The 15,943-nt window shown below is 44.6% G+C and overlaps 1 protein-coding gene across 9 annotated transcripts in view; it reads left to right on the top strand.

Annotated features, from left to right (window-relative positions):
• JADE1 (jade family PHD finger 1) overlaps positions 1–15,943 on the top strand; it is a 132,862-nt gene that overhangs the window by 110,493 nt on the left and 6,426 nt on the right. For all 9 annotated transcript variants that reach the window (XM_066186652.1, XM_066186655.1, XM_066186649.1 and 6 more), the window contains 6 exons: positions 2,235–2,317; positions 5,679–5,836; positions 8,885–9,072; positions 12,206–12,417; positions 13,095–13,262; positions 13,802–13,918. In XM_066186652.1, the coding sequence (XP_066042749.1) occupies positions 2,235–2,317; positions 5,679–5,836; positions 8,885–9,072; positions 12,206–12,417; positions 13,095–13,262; positions 13,802–13,918 (926 nt within the window). The remainder of the gene's footprint in view (positions 1–2,234; positions 2,318–5,678; positions 5,837–8,884; positions 9,073–12,205; positions 12,418–13,094; positions 13,263–13,801; positions 13,919–15,943) is intronic.

Here is a 15,943-nt window from a genome sequence, read left to right as displayed (position 1 = left end):
ATGGCAGGGATTGTCTTACTCCTCACCTTTGTAGCTTCTTTGTGGCATGAGAGGGACCTGGAAAAAGCTGTCCATACTCTTTTTAAAAATTCCATTTGTGATGAGTTGTCATCAGAGCTGAATTAAAGGACACTGGTTAAGACCCAGAAGTACATCACACCGCCACTACACTAATTCTGCCCGGTGCTTGCCTTACTTGGGAGCAACTGTGTTAAAGACTCCGGACTCACGAGCTCATCTCTCACAGAAACTTGAATCAAACACACCTTGTCAGTACAGCCTGTTCTTAATTCTTTCTCTTGTGTGCAGGCTCCCTCCCCCAGGTCTAACAGTGTACAAAACCACTCAGATCCACAAATGAGTTGGAAATTTCCAGGTGCTGACTTGCTGGTGCAGCGGTTTAACTCGCCGAACACCTCAGTGGCAGCTAGTTGGTCAGATATTAATGTCTTGCCAATGGAAAATATCAGAACCCATGAGAACTGAATACTAATCTGTGTGGGTATGTATGTGGTCTGTGTCTTCTAGGGAAGCTGTTGATTAAAGAAATCACATCTGTCTGAGTGTTAAAATGTTAATATTTACATTGCTGCATGACAGGAAATCTGGATTTTTTTTGTCATGCATTTTAGCTGTATATCTCACAGTTTTTGTGAGCGATTTTACTTGCTCCCTTCTGACCTAAAGTTTGGGGATGGTCCGATAGGATCCTAAAGAAGTTCATACTCCTGCTTGTGTTTCTTCTTCATTTTTCTAGGGAACGTTTAAATGGAATGGTAGTTAAATGATCTTGGGAATCTGGCTTTTCTCTCAGATTAGTAAATGGCAGTCAGTCACTTATTTTCTTTCTTTTTCTTCTTTTTTTCCCCTTCATAGAAAGAAGGAAAGAGTGCCAATAACTTCACCATCTTTTGTATTAAAACATTACCATTTGCTTAAAATGATCCTCTCTGTATTCTTACCTCAGGAGATAAGATTTTTAGCTATTTGCTGGGAACATTGCTTCAATTTTGACCATTATGCATATTCTCCGTAATGTCTGTTATTCATTGCTGTGTTCCAGTGAGATTTTATTGGGGCAGATTCCTTAAGGTATCACTAACTGAAAAGAGAAGACAAACAGATAACTAAAACAATGAATTCACTCATATCTTTCCAATGAAAGCCTTGGACAGTTACTTCACTTCTGAAATTATTTTTTTATTTTTGATAGAGAACTTTTCCCATCCTGTGCTTTTGAGGAGGGCTTTCTGATCCTCGAGAGGTTTCTGTGGGCTGGTGTGAGGCAGTGCTGCTCTTACAGACTGTAGCCTTACCCTTTTTACTCCTGCCGTGTTTGTGCACAGACAGCGAAGGAATGAGCAGTGTGGGAAGGCCTTTGCATCACTTTGCTTCAGTTTGTCTACAATTAATGTCCACATTTGCAAGTTCTGAGTTAATGACATAGGTCTTGGCTTCCCTATCAGATAGACCTAGTACAAGTCCTTCATCTCTGCAACCCAGAAAGATTTATTGGCTTTTTTTTTCATTACTGCTGTGTAGTTGGCAGTGGAAAATACCTGCTGTACCTGTAAATCTTACTGTGTTGAAATTAGTTGATTTGCACAGGTATAATATATTCTGGTGTCAAAGCACTATCTTGTCAGAGGAGCACAGATTCTTTCTCTTTTTCTTTTCCTCCTGTTACAATATTTCTGAAAGCTGACAGAGACTCTGTCAAACGGTTTCAAGGCAAAAAGGTATAATTTGTTTGGAAGGTAGTGAATAATTATGCAGGCAGAAATCATACACACTGGGAGATTTGCTTGGGAGAAGAAACAGCAGCTTGTTCTGTGGGCTCTGCTTGTGTATGTGGCAGCGTGCTTCATTTTGCAGAGGCTTACAGCAGCAGAAATCAGGTAACCAGTGTAGGTATCTAGGACATTAACTTCAAAGAGTACATCCCAGGCTATTGGCAGAGCTCCTGGTCAGTTATTAATCTGCAGGAAGTCATTTATTGATGCTCGGGGGAAGGATGTTATGAAGTGGCTTTTTTTGAATGCTGGGTGGAAGGCAGGTAAGTGCAGTGCAGCCAGTAGAGGCACACCTCAGTTAGGAAATGAGAAACAAAACAGACCCAGGAGAGTGATCACAGAAAATTGAGGATTGAGTGGCTTTCATTTTCTGGTTCATTTTGAAAGAGTTTCCTGGAGGTTTGTCACAGAAGCCTGCAAATTATCATTTCTGTATCCTAGGTCTGTCTACCTGGTCCCAGCATTCCAGATCTCAACGTCGTAGGACTTCGTGCTCCAGAGATGAAGACCGGAAACCTTCTGAGGTATTTCTGGAATTTGACTTGTATTTTGTTACATCTGTCAAAGTACCGGTGCACACAATGTATACCTACGTGGTTTCTGGTAATGGATCTATTTTTTCTGGTTTTTTTTTGGGGCTACATTTTGGCTGGCACACACCTCCCCTCCCTCACCTCATCTTCCCCTCTGCCCCCTCCCCAGAAGATTAGAGAGTTCAGCTGTTGGCACAGCTACTGCCACCACCAGTTTCTATCTGTGAGTTTTGTTGTAGTCTGACACCCATTCAGCATAGCTGCAGTGTCTTCTTGTGCTATTTTAGGCATCAGGGTTTATTTGCAGCTTGATTTGTGAACAGTGGAAATTTACATTAGGTGCATTTATTTCATAGTTTGTACTGGGGCTTGGTGTGTGTGATCTTCGCTAAAGTGCCTGTCAAACTAGAAATCTGCTTCCTGACAGTTCTGTCTCGTCTAGTGCTTTGAAGAAATACTACCAGGGGAGATAAAAATCTTTGAACTTTCCAGGTTGGATCAGCTGTTAGTAACACACAAAATGTGATCCATTTCTTTGGAAATGTTCTTGCTGAATCTTCCTGTCTTCAGGCAAAATACTACACTGCAGACATTGTAGAAGCTGCAATGAAAGGATTAGCTCTGGGAGATGGAATTTCTCATTTATTGTACTTGCCCAGTACACGTATTCCTTACACATTAGTGAGTGGTGTTGAGGACAAACTGCTTTATTAATCTCCCTAATGACAGTGTACCTAAGCCTCAGTGAAGAGCTTTCACAAGGAGAATTCCATTCATTGTTCAGTGTGAACTATGCCTAGTATTGGTGGTTCCAAAACTCCTTTGATTGTTGGCTATTAAAGACCTTTTTTTGGTGAATGTGGAGATCACTGGTGAATTTATTCTTGTTAGCAATGGGCTTGTTTTCCTTCGTTACCTTTTGTGCATCCCTTAGAAGTAGCCCCTTACACCTGCTTTTGAGAACTACCTCGTGAAAGGCTAGCAAGAACTTATCAGAGGTAATTAAGAGCCTTGCTGTTGGTTTTCTTGTGTGCTTCTGTTTTCTTCTCTCCCTTACCTTGCTTTTGCTGTCAAAATCTTTGCAGTTTTATGCTGTTCTCTCACGTTTTCTCATCCTGGATGAACTTCCCTTGTGTTTCCCTTTAGCTCTGCTCCACAGCCTTTCCCCCCGCGCTGTCCCTGCTCGCCGCAGCAGAAGAGCGCTGGCAGGAAAGTGACACTCAGAAACTCCCCGGGTGAAATCCTGGGCTCATTGAAGTTGGTGGCAGAATTCCCACTGACTTCAGCGTGGCCAGGGTTTCACCCTTTAGCTTTGAAGTGTTCAGTGCTTCTGAGAGCCAGCACTTCTGTGAGCTCTGCTTCCCTTCAGGCACTCTGATTGCATCAGCAGCTAGAGCAGAAAGAATGGTGTCATGGGGCCACTGGCCTGGGTAGGAGTTTCTTGGCTGTCAGGTGCTGCATTAGCTTTGCCTCTGAGGGAGTTTTGTGACAAATTTATCCAAGAGCCTGAGTTATTTTGGCCCTGAGATTGAGCAAGGCCTGCGTCCCATTTTATATTTTTAGTCTTCTTTTAATTTGACTTTTGATTGCTTTAAGTCAAATCACTTTAAAGTGTAGAATCCCCTGGCCAGCCTGTTTGTTTTGTGAGCCCATTTACTTAGGGGCTTACTTTTCATTTCTTGATTGAAGCCTCACAGGACTTGTAATTGAATTGTTTTAAACATTTAATTGTATTTCATTACCAGCATTCACCCCGTTCTTCATGTGGCAATCTTTTCCTTTACTTTTTAATGTTGGCGGTTTTTCTGAACATATCAAGACAAGTGTTTAGAAAAATGTCATGATTTTATGCTATTTTAATGACAAAACCAGAGTAGAAACAGAAACATACATAGACAGAAGTGGGGACAGTATGTGTGTGTTGGGAGGGAGGAGAGGTTTTGAGAGGCACAGTGTGGCAAGGCAAATCACACTGGAAAATATACTCAGAAGTGTAATTAGCCATCAGATACACTAAAATACTTCCCAAAACTCCTGGGGTTTTCAGGTGTGTGAGTAGTGGATGATGGACGTGGCTGCCTGGGTAGCTCTCTGTGTACAGCTGGTTGTGCCTCAGCCTGAGGGGCTGAGGGAACAGCATGACCGTTGGTTAGGGGCTGCGAGGATGGGTCACTTTGCCTCCTTAGCAGCCTCATAAGGGAGTCTAGGAGCACTGCCCTGAAAAAACAGAGTCTCTTCTGCTGTAACTGCAGCGTGAGGCTCTGTGGATGTTGCTTCTGACCACCACGGACTGAGAAGCCTGCAAGGAGCTCTACCTGTCCTCTTCTTGTCCTGGTGGTGCTTATTTTCTGTCACCTGGTTGCTTTTTCACCCTTTCCTTTGAATGAGGCATGGAGTAGTTAGAAATTAGTGTCGTGGGGGTCCTTGCCTTTTGCAGGGAGCAGGGTGGGAAGGGCTGGAACTCGTGTCAGCAAGTGCAGGCTTGTAGTTGGGATGCCTGTGATAGCAGCACTCGGCTTTCTGCAAGGCCCACAGGCTGAAGCTGCCACAGCAGTGCCACAGCAGGCCTGCCACAGGAGTGAATCCCTTTTTATTTCATTCTGTGGCTTGTTGAAGACAGCATGGCCGCTTGTTCATGGCTGCTGGCCCACAGGTTGCCAAACATCCTGCTGGCTTTAGAGCTGGATGCCTTTGCAAAGGCAAAGGAAAATTACAACTGTGGCACAGTTGTTGATAGCTGATCAAATAAATAATTGTGCTGAACAGGGAGCTGTCCCCAGAATTCCTGTTTAAATTTTATTTTTTTTATCTTTTCGGTTATTTTTGTAAGTACTTGCATTAAGAGTCATCTCCTCAGAATTTCCTCTTGCAGCTGGTCATGATGGAGTCACACCTTGACATCTGCCACAGGGAATTTCTCGAATGTCTTGGTATGAGTCAGAGCTCCAATAATTTAAAAAAAAAAATTTAAAAAATCCAAAAAGCCGGGGAGCACAAATGAATCTTCCTTGTGCTGCTGTTTTACAACTCGGAGCTCCTGCAGCTTTAGTTGCGGCCAATATGGAGGTAAAAGGGGGTAACACCTTTTAGTTCAAGTCTCCAGTGCAGGAGGAGCACCAGGACCTGCAGTGCAGTTGGGTGAAAGTCATCCTGTCAGTGTTTGTGCCTTCAGCCACCCCTTTCCCTGCCATGAAGCTCAGCCCTGTTGTGCAGTGGGCTGGGCTGGTGCACTGGTGGTGCAGTGACCTTGTTCCACGCTGTGCTCCATGGTTACCCTGAAGCTGTGAACGGTGGAGTGTCGATATCAAATGTCAGTGTCTCTATTTTTCTCTCTTGGTCACTCTCTTTGCAGGTGTTCAGAACGGACCTGATCACTGCCATGAAGTTACATGACTCCTTCCAGCTGAACCCTGATGAATACTATGTGCTGGCAGATCCCTGGAGGCAGGAGTGGGAAAAGGGAGTTCAGGTGCCAGTTAGCCCAGGGACCATCCCAGAACCAGTAGCCAGGTATAGTTTGGAGGAATGGGAACAAATACACACATGTTTGTGCTGGCAGCTTATGTCTACATTGCCTTGGCTTCCTGAGCTTTATTGCACAGTGCCCAGCTAGGAAGGTCTTGATTCTCAGAGATGAAGAGCAACCTGCCTCACGTTTTGGAATGGTCAGAGAGGTCAAGGGTCAGGCCTGTTCTGCCCATGTGAAATACAATTGTCAGAGAACTGCTTTTGGCAATAAACCAGCATGGAATACGATGACAGAACCTTAAAATTAGCTTCTATTTTTAAGCCAGACTTGAGCTCACTTATCATTGCTGGAGGAGCCCTGTCTGGTGTTCTCTCTGCTTATTTCCAAACCATAGGTTCTTTTCAAGGGCCAGTTGGACAGACCAGGCTTGAGGGCTAGAGAAAACACAGGATTTATTTTGTTTTCATACTTTTTTTTTTGTGATTTCTTTTATTAACCTAAGAAATTGATTGTACAACATTTCAACTGTTTCAAGAACTGTGCAGTTGTTCGTGTAACTAAATAATGTGAGATTTTCTAGCTCTTATCCAAAACCCCCTTATTTTTCTTGCCATGTTTGTTACACTTAGATACTATTTCCTGTTTCAAATTAAACACTGCAGTTCTAAGGGCATGGGAATGTGCTGCAGCCCATTTTATGCTTACTAGGTACTGGAGAAAATAAGAGCAAGGATTTTTGCCATTTAATCATTCTAGATCTCTTTGAGTCAGTCCACGCTGGACCATAAGGCATAACCAAATGACCCTGGTGGGACCACAGCAGCTCAATTCTTGATACATAGCCAAAAATTTGTGGTGATGGAACACTGCTTCTTATTAGGTCTGTATCTGTCAGCTTTAGCCTTGGATTAAGGGGGCCACAGGAAAGTTTGTTAGTGTTGTTTTTGTTCTGTGCAGCAACCTGCAAAGTGCCCTGCTAGGTCTGTGCAAGGAGGAGCCAACCTGCACATGAGATAAACCTTGTCCTTCCTTCTAAAGGATTGGACCCAGAGCTCCAAGGACAAGCTGGCATTTTGCTCTCTGCTCTGCAGTTTAGGACATGGGAACACAGCCTTTCCCTGTTCCACACTGACCTCTCCCAGTGCCTGCAGAGGGACACACACGTGGTACATGTGCACTCACACTGCCTGCTCCTCACTGATTCTTCTGTTAAGCATCTCCCAAGGTTGTGGGAGGGCCAGGACACCTGTGGACTTGAGCAGAGGAAAAACCTCCCAGGGGATCACTGCCCTGTGTCTGTCAGGGAGGTGCTTTGGTGGCTATTGAAGGTCCAGGAACTCATTTAGGAGAGAGCTGTTCTCTGCCAAAGGCCAATTGCTCCTTAATTTAAGATGGTAGAAGACAGGGAAAGAAGGCATCACAGTGGTAGGTATTGGCACAGCAGGCAGCACTCCTTGTTTTCTGCTGAGCTGTCTTGTGTAGTCCTACTGCTGAACACCTGCTGGTCACGGGGGCCTATTGATGCCTGGTAATTGTCCTCCTTGCTCCCTCATTCTTGGAGACCCCTGCCTTGCAGTGCAGGAGCTGCTCTGTGCCTGATTTTGGGAGGGAAGTGGGGGTGTTCTGTACATGGAATTAGTAATAGACAGATCATAGCTGGTGTAGGATAGAAGCCAAAGCTCTACAGGGAGCTGGTACTAAGGAACACAACAGTGAATAAAAGGTATGGGCTGGTAGTGACTGGTGGGGACAGAGGAGCAGGAGAAAGGAGTGAGGCTGTGTGGAGATTCCCTGTAAACACGTGGCTCACATGGACAATTCAGCTGAATGGCTTTCAGTGTATAGTAAAGGTTGCCTTTTTTTTTTTTTTTTTTTTTTTTGACTTCTTTCTAGCACAGAGATAAAGCCAGGAAAGGGAGTTGTTTCGAGGTCAGTCACTGTACTTGTTTCTTTTGTGCCACTGCTGTGGCAGGGTGCTGCCCAGAGGTTATGATTTCCACAGAGAGGGACTCTGGAAGGAATTTATGATAAAGAGGATTTGGAGAGCAGTGCCCAGTTTCAGGTATTTTCTCTGTGAAGACACAGTAGTCTGTAACATGTGAACACTGTGCAATATGACCAGAAACAGTTTGGGCAGTGCAGTTAGGCTGGCAAGGTCGTTCACATTTGTATTTTTCACAGCACCTCAGAAGCTCCAGATTCAGCATTTGGCTCTTGCTCACCATTTCTCACTGTCTGAAATAAGCTAGAAGAGGGGAAGCTTTAGGGATGTGCAAGACTGAAATAGGTAGAGGATTTACAGAGATGCGTTTGTGCAAATAACAGCAGCGGCAGAGCAGGGTTTCTGCTCGGAGTTAAGACATCAGATAGGGGCAGAATAGAGTGGGTTAAGGAGGCTGTCCTGTTCCTTGTGGAGCTTAGGCTGTTTCCAGCAGAGAGTTGTGGCAACACAGAGTGTTTCAGTCTCCTCCTCCCTTGTAGCACTAGCGCCCCAAAAGATCATCTCCAGTGGTAGTGCTGGAGGCAGGCATTTGGCACTGTTGCTCCTGGAGGTACCAGGGTTGTGTGGTGAAACAGGTTTCATCCAAGCTCAATTTCAGTGTGTGATGTTAAGTAAGAGAGAGGGCAAAGTCCTCTACTGAGACAGCCAGAAATATTTCTTTTTTCCTTGAATGTTCTTGTGGTCATTATTTTAGTTAAACAGATTGATTGAAATAAAGTCTTAATCCAGAGTTTAATGTGTGCATATATAGCAGCTGCTGTGTAAATACAGCGCCCCTGCTTTGGCTTTAAACAAGTGTGAATTTCAGGTAAGAGTAAGCACAGCTCTAATATTTAATTTTATTTAGAATTCTGGCAGCGAATTGGATTTCTAGACAACTCCAGTTAAGTTTTTACAATACCACCAATTAATTATGGAAGTGCCCAGAACTGTTTTCCCAGCTCAGTGGTGCCAGCTGATTGCTGGGATGGTTAGGTGGCTGCTGCTGCTGGTTGTTAATCCCTTAGAGTAAAGCATTTGGAATTCTGTGGAGCTGAGCCTCTCAGCAGCCCGGCACTCCTCACGCCCGCCTGCCTGTCTGTTCCAGAGTGGTGTCCGAGACAAAAGCCGTCACCTTCACGCGGCCCAGGAAGTTCATCGTTTCCTCGGGCGCGGAGCCGCCGGAGCTGGGCTACGTGGACATCCGCACCCTGGCCGACAGCGTGTGCCGCTACGACCTCAACGACGTGGACGTAGCCTGGCTGCAGCTTGCCAACGAAGAGTTCAAAGAAATGGGTGAGCAACGAGTCATTTGTTGTCTTCTTTTAAATTTTTTGTTTTTCTTTCTAAAGCTGGAAATCTTAAGAATAATTTAGGAAGGGCAGCGGTGGGAAGAAATAGTAATCATGTGAGTTGGGATAGCTATGGGAAAGCAGACCAGATGTGGTTAAGCCCTAAGATAGATGCCTTCATAACTCCTGTGTTGTATCGGCTTAGGCCTGGTCAGAATGTGGCCACGTGTTTTGGTTTTTTTCTCTGCTGCTTTTCATTGCACAAAGTTCCCAGTTTGCCATCTTGGTTCTCAAAGGGAACACCACTGACACCACTCAGGTGGTTTTTCCAGGCAGTCCTATTTATTTATTTTTCTCTTAATCACAAATCTGTGTCATCCTTTTAGCTTGTGGTGTTCAGTGCAGAGAAGGCAAGACAAATTGTTTGGCAGGTTTAGAGAATCTGTGCCAGCTGAGTGGTGCAGGGAATGGGACAGTAAGGAATTCCTGCACTGATTTATTGCAGGGAGCTCCCAAGTCTCGCTGTGACTGTGTGCTGTAGTTCCAAAGCAGGAGGAAGGGCTGTCACAAGGGCAGCTTTTCTGCAGAATGGGTTGTGCGTGGGAAAGGACAGGGGAGAACTGGAATGTTTTCTTGGTAAGGTGAGCGCTCCAGGAGAGGGTTTCAGTGGAACTGAATAGGATGTAAGTCAGCACAGAACTTTACCACGTTGTTTGGCTGGGAGAAAACGCTGTGCCAGATGGAAGAGGTTTGGACATGTTGGTGTACACTTGTGTTTTTTGTTTTGGCACTGTGGCAGTTCCCTCCGTTGAGTTGCAGTTCAGTCAAACATGTTTTCCCAGGCTGTAGCCCGTAGGTGGCATGGCTGAAGAACTGGTAAACCGCAAAATTACCATTCATAACTCTGTTTCTGCTTTCTAAACCAACACATGAAAAAAACAGATGATGTCTTGGCCTGGTGTCATATCCAGGCCTTTTTTGCCAGATCTCACATCAATACTGCTCAGGTTTAGTGTTGGGCTTAGAGGATTTCAGTTTACGATTCCAAAGTTGAGGTTACCTTTTCGGTTATCTTCAGGAGAAAGCAGCAGCAAGTTCCCTTGGCTTTCCTCGAGGGAAAAATGCACTTTTAATAGTTTGTCTGGTATCCTTCTATCCAGTCTTTCTGTTTTTTGCCAGAAGCAGATGAGGGCTCCTACAGTGGGGCGTGAGCAACACAAGAGGGGCAGATTTGTACCTCTGCAGGGAGCCCCATGCTGCTACACCAGCGTAACCTTTAAAAAGTAAATGTTACACATGACACAGTGAACAGCTAGAATTTGTTGGCTCTTATGTTTTAGTGTAGTTTCTTGTAGTTTGTTTGCTCTAAATCGTTACCCACTCAGTTTTGCTGTATGCAGAGGGAAGGAAATGCTCCTGTCAGTACCAGGCAGCGTGTTGGGGGTCTTGAAATATGTACATTGGTTCTTGGTCAGACATTGCACACTACAGAAACTACAAATGGGCATTTGGAAAGTGAGCTACTGCCTGATCTGCACCTGGAGCACTTCCTTATGGTGTCCCTGCAGCCATGAATCCCCTGTGTTTTCTTTGATCCTTGCAGGACTGCTTCAGGTACTTGAGAACATCCAGTGGTTCTGTAGAAGAATGACTGTAAACATCAGAAGAGGAGCTGTAGCCCCTGCTTCCCTTTCTGTAACCCTTGCAAACACACAGGCAGTCAGTCACATCTCCAAGGGTCACTGACAAAGTGAGAGCAGATAGAATTCAGCTGCAAGCTGGTGTAAAACCTGCCATCATCTGCTTTGCTGGTGCAGCAGTTCTGGGTTGCAGGGCAAAATCCTTTCATCAGCAGGATTTTGGATGTTCCCTCTTGCTGCTTTTCAGCTGCCCAGTTTGGGTAGCATGGGATGCATTGATCTCTGCTGTAAGGATTTACCTGTCAGTAGGGGAAGCTGGGAGTGCTTTTGTGGAGTGTTTGTCTTCTGATCTGGAGGAGCTAGAGAGGTTTTTTTATTCTTTGTTTTGTGGCATTTTTGGTTCAGTTTTTCACAGGGAGAGCTGAAAGGAGAGTTTTCTTGTTAAAACCCCCATCCTCAGGTTGCCATCTCCTCTCTGTCTGTCCTGGTTTCAGTGAGGATAGAGCTCATTTCTTCTCAGTAGCTGTTGCAAGTGCTGTGTTTTGGGTTCCTGATGAGAATGGTGTTGATAACACGCTGATATTTTGGGGTCTGTGGTTATCCTAAGTCAAGGGCTTTTTTTTCCCTTGTGTCATGCTTTGTCAGTGAAAAAGTGAGCAAAGGAAACTGGGAGGGAACATAGCCAGGACAGGTGACCCAAACTGACCAAAGGGATATTCCACATGATAGAAGGTCATGCCCAAGATATAAACTGTAGGAGTTACCTGAAAAGGGAGGCCTTTCTATTTCAAAACAAGTCTGAATTATAAAATAACCACAACATAATGGGTCTGTAGCTGTGTGTCATGAATAATTTTTTGATGGATGCTGTTGGAAAAGAGCAAATTTCAGATTAGATACTGCATTTAGTTATTGTCCTAGCTTTGATGTTGCATTTGGTACAGCTATGTTTTTCACTTTTTAAAACAAAATAATTGATGTAGCAGGGTCTGATGCAGACCTCAGTTGGGATTGCATCCTGTTGGGTTGGAACTTGTGATAAACAAACAACTGTTGTTAGAAACTGCAGATTCACTCCAAGTATCATAACAGATTTTGTCGCTGATTTTCTCCCCCTGCTCCATCAGTTTTGGCCCAAAATACTTTCAAATCTTTCATCAAAGAGTCAGCATCTGGGTGGGAAAATTGGAGCAAAAGCTGTCCCAGAAGGAAAAATGAGAACGAGACCGGGAAGCTAGAATCAGTCTTGGAAAGTTTTCCTTAGAATTTGAAAGATTTGGACACTCTACTTTTGTTAGTTTAATACAGTTATTAGACAACTTTGCCATTTTTTTTACAGTTTCCCTGGTTTGTGCTGGAACAGGCGTGATTGTCGAGGAATGGAATGTGTCTGTGGGGGGATTGGCTGTGTCTACTCAGCTGTTAAGAAAAGTGGAGATGTTTGTGGTGATGTTCTCACTCTTTCCTTTAACTCTGTGAACAACTCCTGTTTTCCAGGGATGCTGGAGCTGGACGAGTACACCATGGAGAGGGTGATGGAGGAGTTTGAGCAGCGCTGCTACGATAACATGAGCCACGCCATCGAGACGGAGGAAGGGCTGGGGATTGAATACGATGAGGATGTTGTCTGTGACGTCTGCCAGTCCCCAGATGGAGAGGATGGCAATGAAATGGTGTTCTGTGACAAATGCAATATCTGTGTGCACCAGGTATGCCAGCAGCAGCGGGTTGGGGGGGTAACACAAGCTTTTCCAAAAGGGCAGTCAGTAGGGACACAGGTGGGGTTGATTCCAGGTAATTTAACAGAGAACCTGCTATGAATGCACTGCTGTGTCTCACCTTTCTGTGGTAGTTCAGAAATTTTCTTGACATAAATGAAGAGATACAATTTTAGCCTATCTGTTTCCATGGTTGCTTCTTACTCTGGCAGGTGCCTTCCCATCCATCAGCCTGTCCTTCCCTCCCAGCTTCAACAAATTTCTGTTGTTATTCAGTGTTTGGGAAAACTAGCCTGGTGAGCAGGAAACACATTGTCTGGGATGTGTTACTTAACTGCTTTTGTGCTAATGATAAAGTACAAGTGACTATCCCACAAGATACACAGAGTAAAGTCGGTATTTTCAGACCTGTAGGGTTTCTCTGATCACATTAAACCTGCAACTTAATTGCGTTAAAGCTGATAGTAACTGGGATATAGGCTCTGTAAAGACACAATCTTCTGACAAACGTGCTCATCATTACTTGCCATCCTGCACTTTTCCCTCTGAGTAAAAACAACTGGGAGAGCTGTGAGAGTCTTAAGTGTGTGTATTAGCTGTATGTTCCCAGCTAAGAACGAGCTCTGTTTGCTTTGTTCTCTTTGCCCCCCTGCTCCTGTGGGGTCCAGGCGTGCTACGGGATCCTGAAGGTGCCCGAGGGCAGCTGGCTGTGCCGGACGTGCGCGCTGGGCGTGCAGCCCAAGTGTCTGCTGTGCCCCAAGAAGGGCGGCGCCATGAAACCCACCCGCAGCGGCACCAAGTGGGTGCACGTCAGCTGTGCTCTCTGGATTCCAGAGGTGGGTGCTGCTCCTGGGGCTCTGGGAGAGAAAAAAGACCTCCTTGAAGCGTTGTTCGGCTTAGGAGTGAAGTATGAAAGCGTCTTGGTTAGGTGAAAAGTCTGGCGGGGTGATGCTTCGCCTTTAAAGAAACTAATTAAATCCCCTTGGTCAGTCAGAATTAGGCCTTGGAAAATGAGGCCTTTGCTGCTGGCAAAGCTCATTTAACAAGGAGACCAGATACCATTTCACTCTGTAAACAGAACGTTAAAGGCGAATCAGGAAAGTCTGACTCTGACAGCATTGCTTTGGGTTCTCAAAGTGTTCACCCTGTGTGATAATCTTAAATTGGTGAGCTTCACCTTCAAACTGGTTTGTTTGGTCACAAAGTGAGAAACTGATTTTTTTTTTCTAATAATTATAGATCCTTATATAAACTGAGGAATTTGGGACACACTAAGTTGCGTATGCACACAAGGAATTTTTCTTTAATAAAATTGTTTCTCTTTTCAATTAACAGTGTCATAGTCACTCCAGTTTTTTGACCATTTTTCCCTCAGGTGAGCATTGGAAGCCCCGAAAAAATGGAGCCCATCACAAAAGTTTCCCACATTCCCAGCAGTAGGTGGGCACTGGTGTGCAGCCTTTGTAATGAAAAAGTTGGAGCTTCTATACAGGTAATTTAACCACACAAATATCCATGTGTTTTCTTTTGTCAGTTTTTAGTAGATAGGAAAATGTGTTACTGGTTGTTCCTGTTGACAGCCGATCTGCACCAGAGAATTTTAGACTGGGCAGTGTTGTTCCACGTGCATATTTATTTTGGGTTGTTAGCTGTAGGGCACCTGTAGATCTTTTACAGTTGAAAACCACTTAGAAATGTTAAATAACCCTTTAAAGAAAAAAACTTAAAATCTAGAAAGACTGAGGGAAAATATTACCAAACCTCAGATTTTTGAAAAAGGAGACACTGGGATAGCAGACAAGACTTTGATCTCCTTTACTTGAGAATAAATGATGAGGGAGTGTAAAGACAGGTGACCCATTTGGGGCAGTGTTGTGCTTGTGTAGAAAGAGACAGTAAGACGTAGCTTAGCGTTGTGGTGATGCTCCTCATCCTCAGAGCACTTCCAGCAGCAAAACAATCCTCAGGAAGCGCCCTGACACAGAGGGATGATACTGCAGTCTCATAAGGAGGCGGAAGTAGAGCTCGCTTTTCTGGGGCTAACCTGGTGCTGCAGGATCCACGGTGGTCAGACCAGCATTAAGACACAAAAATTGCCCGAGTCCTACACTACGTTGAAATTAGTTTATATCCATTTCCCTTTTCTCCTCTGGCCCAAGTTATTTGATTGAGGCTGCCAGGAAGAGCTGTAAACCAGCAGTGCAGCAGTAGTTCCAGTGAAACCTATCTCAGTCCACTTCCATGTGAGGAATGTATGAAATAGTAAGTGTTAACTAGAGAAAATAAATCTGTCCACAGCATATAAATTTGCAGCCGTAATCCCTTCTTGCAGAGCCATCCCCTTCCTCTTGGCTGCTGTTATGTAGCTGAAACCGTTTTTGTCTGTTCTCCAGGCCACCTTCTGATATGTGCACAACAATTAGGGAATGTGGCAGCTGGAAGTGTGTGTCAGGCTGGTCAGGGAGCAGCTGCAATAAGCTGGGAAAAACAAGACTGCGTGTTCCCCCAGGTTCAGCAGATTTCCTCCCAGTGAGACAGGCTTTCCCCTCTTCTCCCAATAAAACATGAGCTGCAGTAAGAGCTAATTATGGCTAAAGCACTTCTCTGTACTGCCCAGTGTTCCAGTTGGGATGCTCCTGGCCTGTTTGTTAGTAGGAGAGGGAAGGGCAAAAGATGCTTTGGTATTTTTTAATTCCTTTTATATGTTGCTTTTATTAAAGGCTGCTCATTTGAAACCTGTGTGGTTTAAACCCTGCCATACCTTTATAAGCCATCTGGCTGCTGAGTCAACCTGAGCAGGAAAACCCAGAGGAGAGAGAGATTTGGCTTCTTTACAAAGCACTATATAAACATCCCCGTGCACTGTGTTGCTCTTTCAGGGTCGCTGGCTTGGGTTAAGCATAGTTCTGTTTCCTAGTTAGGAGCACTTATGCTCATTTCCACTTTAAATCTTGTTCACCAGAGGTGTGAGTTTGTCCAAACACATATGTATGTGTGTTTGTGTATAAATGCATATTTATATGTATTTAAACCTTTCAGCTGGTGGCTGGTGGTATGTATGATAGCATTTTGCAAAAGGGAATTAGATAAAACGGAAATGAAGTGCTAAATCAGCTGAACTAGTGCCCATCACTCTGTGATGGCTGGGTTCACTGAGTAAGAAGAAAAATGACATTTGAATTTCCTGTTCTCCTCTCCAAGGTGAAGTGAGGGCTGTACTCAGTGAAGTAATGGTTGACAGTGATTTAAGATTTGACATTATAAAATTGGGATAACGGGGGAAAAAATTCCCTTTGGTTGAGGCCTTTTGGATAGCATGGCTCCAGGTGCTGGGAAAGATTTAATTAAAAGTCTCAAGACTGGCCTGGAGCCACCACGATGTTTTTTCCCCCCCTCGTGCTGGCACAGTCCAAAGGGGAACACTTTAGGTAACGGTGCTGTAGACAAGGAGCTGTGCTGTCAGTAGGAGTGTTCCTCTTGTGGCTTTCTGTGCGTGGAGCAGCCTGGAGGGGGGTTA

This window comes from Chamaea fasciata, unplaced genomic scaffold (genome assembly GCF_029207755.1).
Source record: "Chamaea fasciata isolate MVZ Bird 193981 ecotype frontalis unplaced genomic scaffold, bChaFas1.0.hap1 SCAF_6, whole genome shotgun sequence".
Classification (NCBI taxonomy): Eukaryota; Metazoa; Chordata; class Aves; order Passeriformes; family Sylviidae; genus Chamaea; species Chamaea fasciata.
This window is presented reverse-complemented; position numbering and strand designations above follow the sequence as displayed.